The 9649-nt window shown below is 36.8% G+C and overlaps 1 protein-coding gene across 5 annotated transcripts in view; it reads left to right on the forward strand.

Annotated features, from left to right (window-relative positions):
- Positions 1-869, forward strand: part of LOC139977473 (short transient receptor potential channel 7-like) — a 162555-nt gene extending 161686 nt beyond the window's left edge. For all 5 annotated transcript variants that reach the window (XM_071986820.1, XM_071986823.1, XM_071986824.1 and 2 more), the window contains one exon: positions 1-869. This exon is cut by the window's left edge and continues 789 nt beyond it. In XM_071986820.1, coding sequence (XP_071842921.1) covers positions 1-175 — 175 coding nt within the window. In that variant the 3' untranslated portion in view covers positions 176-869.
- The last annotated feature ends 8780 nt before the right edge of the window (positions 870-9649 follow it).

Genomic DNA, 9649 nt, shown 5'->3' on the forward strand with positions numbered 1-9649 from the left:
GATATCGGACGATACCGCGGTGTCTTATAATATATCGACAGATATACCAACAGCTGCGGCAGAAGCCACCGCAGGCACGAAACCAGACAGTCAAAACGGTTCTGGTATCCCAAAGGAGAAAAAGACGACAAAACCAAAACCGGTCAAGAAATTGAAAACTCCTAAACGAAGGTGAACAAAGGACCCTGGCGTTATTTATTGTGGACATTTTTTTTTGAGGGAAGGTTTGACCAAAATTTTTTTTTTTCAATCTTTCGCAATCAGTCCATCGCCGATTGAGGTATGACGTCATATAGACGTCATCATTCACAAGCATACGTTTTGTATTTTACAGATCGCATAGGTCGAGAAAAAAAAATGATCTAATGATCTATGCTCGATAACCAGGTTTCATAACTTCTCGGTTTATTCAAAGCCAACAGTCTTCTTCACTACGGGACAACATAAATCACATGCGGGCGTGGGAAAGGAGTCACCACAAGTGAATCCAAAATTGGTTTTCAACAAAATTGATTTTGAAGGGCTTATTGAAATAGTGATCCTGGAAACGACAATAATTCTCAACACCAAAATGACGTGACCTAAGCTATAGGCTAAAAAAAAACTCTAGAATATAAACAGTTAGTTAACAACTTTAACGTAACAGGCAATAGGTTTTTTGTTTTTGCATGACTTTTTCTCGAATCAGAATGTTACTCCGTTTATGCCAGATTAACTACTAAACAGCGAACTCAAGTTTTGCTTGAAGCTTTTTTTTTTCCTTTTTTTCTGATGCTATGCAAATGATAATGGTATCCTATATGGCCAACAATATACATAGGAACTGGATGGAAGGTAGAATGGGCAGAGGGGGCAGAGGGGGCAGAGGGGGCAGAGGGGCAGAGGGGCAGAGGGGGCAGAGGGGCAGAGGGGCAGAGGGGCAGAGGGGCAGAGGGCAGAGGGGAAGAGGGAAAGAAGGGAAGAGGGAAATAGGGGAAGAGGGGCAGAGGGGCAGAGGGATTCAGTCAGGGAAGGGGGCAGAGAGGACAGAAGAGGCAAGAGCATGTTTCTCCCGCCCTCTTTGCTGACTGAATGTAAAAAATTCCTAGACTGAACATTTTCTCCAGACTAACGATGCAGCTGGGACTAACCACTGCCCCTCGCCCCCCCCCCCCCCCCCAACCCCAACCAATGTAGTGAAAGTGTTAGGAAAATTCCGCCAGGATTGTATAAGGTTGTTGTTATGGAAAATAATTGGTTGCCATGGATACAATACGTATAACAACCTTTAATATTGTTTTAGCTACACCCCAATTGTACACACCACACCTTGCTTTCCATAGGAATTGTTCTTCTTTGTGGAAGATTATATGCATAGGATGTGTATTTTTTTCTTTCATGGAGATTTATTTTCTGTCGGATTTACCCTAACAGTAAGCCTAACTATGATAATAAAGGGGTAGCTAACGCCTACTTATGAATATGTATAACGGACTATAACTGAATATGTATAAGGACCTAACATTTTTTGTCTTATTTTTTGGTGTTCTGCTTATAATACATAAACAAATATATATATATATATATATATTTGAAGCGCATGTGTAGAATAGCCATATGAATGCCATTGTTACAGCAGAGCGGCGCAATGCACACACAAAAAACATGTTTATTCTGTCTTCGTGGATTAATCACTGACTATAAGACTTCCATGTACGCACACAAGAAAAGGCTTAGGTTATAACAGTTTATGCAATATTCATTGGAAAAGGTATAAGCGACAACGACAAAAAAACAAGCACACAAAAAATTGTATTATTCATATATTTTTATCACATTTTGCGATCATATTTAAAATGTTTTTGCCATCAAGCTGTTATTGTTAAATCTTTAAAGATAAAACAAGGCCATGCATATTCATTGTCAGTACATATGCTATTAAAGACTGTTCTTTTTTTTTGTCTTTTGGTCATAAATTCTAACGAGTCAAAAGCTGCAACAAAAATTCAGATTTTGATTACCTGTGTAGTGCACGTTTTAAAAAATAATTCTATCTGGCAACAAAACAAATCGTGAGTTACGCTATATATGTAAGTAATCAACTTGGAAATGTCTTGAATATGCCAACTAAGAAGTGATTCCCATCTTGCAGGGATCTATTTCGATTTGTTCAGGTTGATTACTTTGGGGAATATAGTCACGCTGTTTCATGGTCATACGGTCACAGTCTCCGTGTAAGGAGACTGGGCTTGAGACTCGGCCAGTCTGTCGGTCAGTCTGTTTGGTTTTCGTGTCCAGAATTTATCTTGGTTGACTTTTCTGTTAAAAACGAAAAGAATTTGTTTCAGAAGGAGTGGGTGGTTTGGTGCTTTAAACATAAATTAGCATAATTAGCATAAATAAGCATATTTGTAATGTCATGCGAATAGTTTCTTCTTGTGAAGTCTAGGTCACGGAGTGTCCGATATTCCCCTCCCCCCTCCCCTCCCCCTACCGTGTTCATTCTCATCCCAACGACAGTGGAGGTGACCGACGATGACAATAACGAAAGCAGAAATGAAATAGTAACATTAAGACATTAGTCCTAAACATTTGTTAAATTCATAATAAATGCGTTACGAAGAGAAATCAATATGTTTTCTATCACACATGACAGAGAAATATAAATGACTTGATATAACGCAGGAGCGGATAGGCGGAGGGGCGGAGGGGCGGAGGGGTGGAGGGGCGGAGGGGCGGAGGCGAAGGGGATAAGGATTTCTCTCATGGCATGCCTTGCATGCAAAAATGCATGTAATTCAGCAGTTATCATTAATATATGGTTTAATTTTGTTTTGTATTTTGTTTCCTGTCAGTGAAAGGTTATAAGAGAAAAAAATACCATCGTATGCTCATGTTACTGTCCCTCGTCTTCTCTGTCTTTGAACACGTTTTAGCGAACATTTCGTTGACAAAATTCCTAATATGAAGGTTAAGACCCCGAATAAAAAGTAGTTGGTTACTGAAAGAATGACTTTGGGAAGAACATTAATTTTGGATATATTGTACCCCTTTAAAAAGACACTGCTATTAGTCCAAGCTGTATTTCAATTATTCCCCTTTCAAGTTATTTTTTTTTTTGGGGGGGGGGGGGAATAACCCTGTAAACAGTTGAGGTTTATCAGTAAGAGTGACTGGACTATGTTAATAGTCTTGTTACACAGACCATCGGGTCTGTTACTTAGATGCAGCATAAAACTCAGTTGGAGAAGGAAAGATTTTATAACATCAAACGACTTGTTTAAGATGCATTACAGATTTGTCAAAGACAAAGGGGTGTTGAATGCAATGCATAGGTCTCGGTTATATTAATATATGAAATTAATATAGTACATATATAGTACACATACACAGATGTGTTACATAAATAGTACAGATAAAGTACATATATAGTACATATAAACATTTATGGTACATATATAGGACATATAGTATATATATATGGTACATATATGGTACATATAAACATATATGGTACAGATATAGTACATATATAGTACATATGAACATATATGGTACATATATAGTACATAAATAGTACATATATATAGTACATATAAACATTTATGGTACATATATAGGACATATATTGTATATATATGGTACATATACAGTACATTTAAACATATATAATACAGATATAGTACATATATAGTACATATAAACATATATGGTACATATATAGTACATATATATAGTACATATAAACATTATTATGCGAAGTTAATATAGTACATGTTTCAGTTGGGTTCAGTTGGGTTATTAGAATTTATAAAACAAAGCGATTAATTATTAACATTTAGACCTGAACTGAGCTGGAGCCGACGTCATCATCAATTGCGCCTTAGACGAGTATTCTGGAGTTATTTATTTGACCGTATATTAAGAGGTGAATATCTTAAAAGCCATAATACCAGTAGAAGCATTACTAACAATTACATCTTTTGTTTCTTTTCTTCTTTTAATTCTTGGGCAATAACATACCAAGACTTAAATTCTGCCTAACATTATAAAAGGGTGGAAAATGAGAATAAGAAACAAAAGTATGAAGTGACATCCGAGGTTTCCCTCAAATACACCACGTTCATTAAATCTCCTACCTCCCATGACACGCGTCAACACGCAAAATATAATAACACCGTCACTCATCGATACCATTGATATATTTAACATCATTTTAATCGTCATCGCCTTCGTCATCTTCGTCAGCGCCAGCGTCAGCACCAGCGTCAGCGTAGCCATATTCTGATCGGCATGATCGTGACTCCTAATGTTGTATGTATGTATGAATGTATATGTATGTATATTAGATCCTCCTGCAAGCAGGAACTCGCGAAGAAGCCTAATTGGCTTATCAAAGCCGCAAGCTGACCGAAGTCAGTCTCTCACATTCATATTTAACGTCCATGATTATGAATTGTTAATTGTAACTCTGTAACTGGACGACATACATTAATCTGGGAGTGACTCGAACCGGGGACCTTATGATTGAAAGGCACCGGTGTTAACCACTGAGCTAACACTTCACATGTTACCATGGTGATCATCACCATGCATACACCGATTTTGTCCAATCAGAACCCTAGAATCTGCCAATGAGCCAATGAGAACACTAGAAATTGTTACATGTGGGGAAATCACCAGATGCCGATTACTCCTGCATATGCCGATTCTGTCCCAAAGAGAGAAAGAGAACAAGTAAGAGTAAACATATTGACTATTTTTGTTTGTTTTATAGGAATAACTGAGGAAACATTTGAAACATGATAATTATGTACTAGCGCCATCTATTGACATTCTGTTCTCTCCTATTGTGATATGTTAAAGCACCGGGAGTTATTCATTATTGCAATATACTTCTTATACACAAGACGTTGAAATTATTACAGTATAGTCTAATCCTAGCTTACCTATTAAGTCTTAAATCCGGGTAGATCGTTATGCCTCACAACTTCTTATAACAGCGCAGTAACCAATTGCAGAAGTCTATTATGCTACCACAATTCAATACAGATAGCGTTTCTAATCCTCTCTCGTAAATAAAATTGTCCTCTTGAGAATTAAACGATTTCCTTTCATCCGCTATGTATATCTGAAACCAAGCAGATGCACTAGTATGTAACTTTCACCGCAATTCAAAAACAGTTCCGAAATGACGTAATAACATATTGCCTTATGCTTGAATATTGAAATAAAGGTCATCACCTTACAGTCAATTAAACATTGTAACATTCTGTAAAAATAGCCCTATCAAATTTCATCTATTTTTTATCCCACATAGCGCACCCAAAGACTAAATGGGCACTAAACATGTTCCAACGCTTTTTCGATGACCAATGTTACATTGCAATAAATACTTGAAATTACACCATCTGAACAATATGATAGCAAACGTCTACTACGGAGGCTTCATTTTGAGCCCGGAAAATATTTATCTAGCGCCCTCGGTTTTGTAGCATGTCTCTGCCTAAAGTTAAGTTATTGTTTTTTGTTGCGCTGTCAAAAGAAGTTTAATTGTGTATCAGTAATGCGTGCCCTGAATTAAACCTTTGTTATGCTAATACAGTAACATGTGCACGGTTAACCCTATACAGTGACGTCATTTGTTTTACAGTTGACTGATTTTTGACTGTTCAAACTAGTAAGAGTAAATTAAGTGGCACGCGTTCCACTCCACGTAAAGTACGCCTTCCCGAGATTTCCCTATGTGGCTCTCTCTCTCTCTCTCTCTCTTTCTTGTGCCCAGACTGTCGGACGGACACATATCTAGATTTTACGGCAATATGAGTTACGTTCAGGCTTAACCGGTCTCATGATGGCGTTGCCCACTTTTTTTACTGTTCACTTGCCCGTTTCCGGACAAATGAATTTCCTGGACACTTATTTCATGGACTTGAAACAAACCTAGCTTATCTGGAGCCCGCGACGTGACGTGTGACGTGTGGATGACGTTCCGAAGAGACGTGCTGTGATTGGCTATTGGCTATTCAATATACACAATGGTACGAACCTACCTGCATAACAAAAAACTCGCAGCCCGGATATACAACCTGATATCAACTACCCTGTGATATGACGCACCGTACCGGGAGGAATCCAGGGTAAGCCAGCCAACCACCAGAGGTATACCTCAACCCTTGTTGAGGCATACATGTTAATATGGTAAGTATACCTGTACATTACGTCCTTGTTTGTTGTTTAAATCCCTCCATATTCAGTTTGAAGTACTTTGTTTATTTAGAACATCTACTCCTACTCCTATATACGGACTTGTGTGCCAAGCGTCTTAAATATCTAACATAGTAAAAGTATCATATGAACAATTTCTCAAGTTCATTGACTCCCTAATGTTGTCAGTGTCCATGGCAACTAAAAACTGAGTGAACGATTTCTAATCGTGAATATAATATTATGAGAACCGGGAACTAGAGATGCAGACACTTCATCTGTTTTCTTTGCTCTTTTGTTTCTATCAATTAACTTTCACGTTACAACATTAAATTTCTGGGATACAGAGGACAATCAGTGAGGTTAAGATTAACATGGGGTGAGGGGTGATGGGTGAGGGGGGGCTAAGGAAGCTATGTGAGCTCTTGTCAGCGCAGAGAGTAACCATTCGTTCATGGCCAGATCTGTTGTCTTAACATGGGCCCCTTTTGAGTAAATTTAGTTTAATTGACGTTGTGTTGGCCAACCATGTACCTCTTCAACATTAGAGAAACAGTCACCAAAAGTCTGCTGATAATTTAGAAAGATAAACGGAGACCAAATGGGAACAGGTCCATATTTTAGAATCTTAATGACATGTTATCGGTTAACGCCGGTTAACGTTAAAATCGGTTATCGCCGGTGCCTTCCAATCATAAGGTCCCCGGTTCGAGTCACTCCAAGATTAATGTATGTCGCCCAGTTACAGAGATGTCGACAATTGACAATTTATAATCATGGACGTTCAATATGAATCTAAGAGACTGACTTCAGTCAGCTTGCGGCTTTGATAAGCCAACGAGGCTTCTTCGCGAGTTTCTGCTTGCAGGAGGATCTAAAATAGTAGATGCTAGTATGTAGATAGTAGAATAGTAGAATAGTAGAATAGTAGAATAGTAGAATAGTAGATAGTAGAATAGTAGATGCTAGATAGTAGAATAGTAGATCTAAAATAGTAGATTGTAGATGCTACTATTGTATGTATGTATGTATGTATGTATGTATATTAGATCCTCCTGCAAGCAGGAACTCGCGAAGAAGCCTAATTGGCTTATCAAAGCCGCAAGCTGACCGAAGTCAGTCTCTCACATTCATATTTAACGTCCATGATTATGAATTGTTAATTGTCAACAACTCTGTAACTTATGATTGAAAGGCACCGGTGTTAATAACCACTGAGCTAACACTATTAACTTTTCTTTCTTCTATTCTTAAGTTTTTCTTTCTTTTTTTCTTTTTGTAGAGTCTCCTACTTTGTTAAGCCTTGCAGGCTTTATATGAGACTTCCCGTCACACTGTAAATTGTGATGAAACAAATAAATATACAAAATACATACATACATACTTACATACATGTTCGTTGTAATTAGTACATGTATCATCTTAACATTACCGATCTCTGGCACAATGAGACTCGGTTTATACTAGACGATATTGACCATGTCACATTTGAACCCAATGAGCTCGGTGCACCGTTTTGTTAAGGCTTCTTAGGACGCCGGAGCCCGGGGTTTTCCCCTTCCCGTCGCTATGAGGTCACTCCACCGATACAATGCATTCTATGCGCGTTAGATGCTGTATCTATATCGCTAAAAGTGCATGCATATGTACAATGCATGGAGCTTATTAACTTAAATTTTGTGTTCAAATTTATTTACAACTAATTACAGCAATCTATGTACAACATCATTACTGTACAACGTTCTCGAATATTACCTCTAAACCCCTCCCGCCCCCAAATCGCCCTCGCTAAATAAAAAGTAGAAATCAAAAGTATGACTAAAATTGTAAACACTCATATTTTATTCATTTTATCATTTTCTAGACGTGCTCATTTCATTTCGTACCATTTTCTGACAACAGGAATACTTCAAACTTAGGCAATTCCCAAACAGCTACAATTTAACAATATTTCAGCATTGGTTCGAGGCAAGCATAGATTGATGATCAGGGGATGGATCGAGGCAGTATACCCCATGGGAGGGGGGTGGACAGGGCACATTCTCCTTATTTTATTCTGTATTCATTGTTTGTTCATGCTTGAAACGTTAGCAGCAAAGGTTTAATTTTGCTCAAAAGATACTCAAAGGAGAATTTGTTAAAAATTTTCATATTGTCCACAGATATTTTTTAAAGTACTTTCATAACATTTTGATATCAATTTAGATATATCTACATATTCTTGCCCCCCCCCCCCCCACCACAACTACCTCGAGAAATATCTGGACCTGTTATTGATCATTATGATTAGGTTTTCTTCTCACGCCACAAAAAAAATGCCATTTGATAATCATGAAATTAGAATCCTTTCATATATTGATAGTCATGTATACAACCCATATTATGTCGTTACATGTAAAACGTATTCGTAATACCAGATATTATGATACTTTTGTTTATCATGATAATTTATACATACCAGCAAGTTATATTGTTTGTCTCCACCAAGCATATCAGATTTGTCTTTGGGTGGTTGTTTACATTTATCGATCACAACAATACGTATTATATTTTAATTTATTGGATAATGCAGGTATACGTACATGATTTTAATATGAATTATGTTATGATATTGTATATACTACTAGTTGGTATCTTGCGATCATAAATTAGCGGCATATGTAATACTATAGGTTCATCACTTAATATATGAACTAGGTTCATAGTTAGTTCAATCGTCAATATTTCAAACATATGTTTATATATATATATATATATATATATATATATATGAATATATATATGTATATATATATACATATACATATGTAATACTATAGGTTCATCACTTAATATATGAACTAGGTTCATAGTTAGTTCAATCGTCAATATTTCAAACATATGTTTATATATATATATATATATATATATATATATATATGAATATATATATATGTATATATATACATATACATATGTAATACTATAGGTTCATCACTTAATATATGAACTAGGTTCATAGTTAGTTCAATCGTCAATATTTCAAACATATGTATATATTCCACACCCACACGTCCTGGACGCATGCTATTCATTATTCTGTAATGTTATCCACTTGTTTAGGCGCCGTTATATTCTCTGGTAAACATACCCAGGGCACGTGTACATACGTTTAAAAATATACCATCAACTTTTCAAGATTTCATTTAAAGCATTCGTAAAGCCTATATGCTTCTCATGTATTCGTTAAGTTTAATAGAAATCATGAAATGTTGCTTTTATACCACGTGCTTTAAACAATAATAAAAATATAAAAAAGTATCTTGAGATTCTAAATAAGTTCATTCCCGACTTGCTCTTATAACATTCATTCGGTGTCCATATCCCTCGCCCTCGCCCTCGCCCCCGCCCTCAACCTCGCCCTCGCCATACCCCTCAAAAGAACAATAATCTGTCTTTACTAACATTTTACAGCGATCCAAGT

The sequence above is a fragment of the Apostichopus japonicus genome, chromosome 12 (assembly GCF_037975245.1).
Source record: "Apostichopus japonicus isolate 1M-3 chromosome 12, ASM3797524v1, whole genome shotgun sequence".
Taxonomy (NCBI): Eukaryota; Metazoa; Echinodermata; class Holothuroidea; order Aspidochirotida; family Stichopodidae; genus Apostichopus; species Apostichopus japonicus.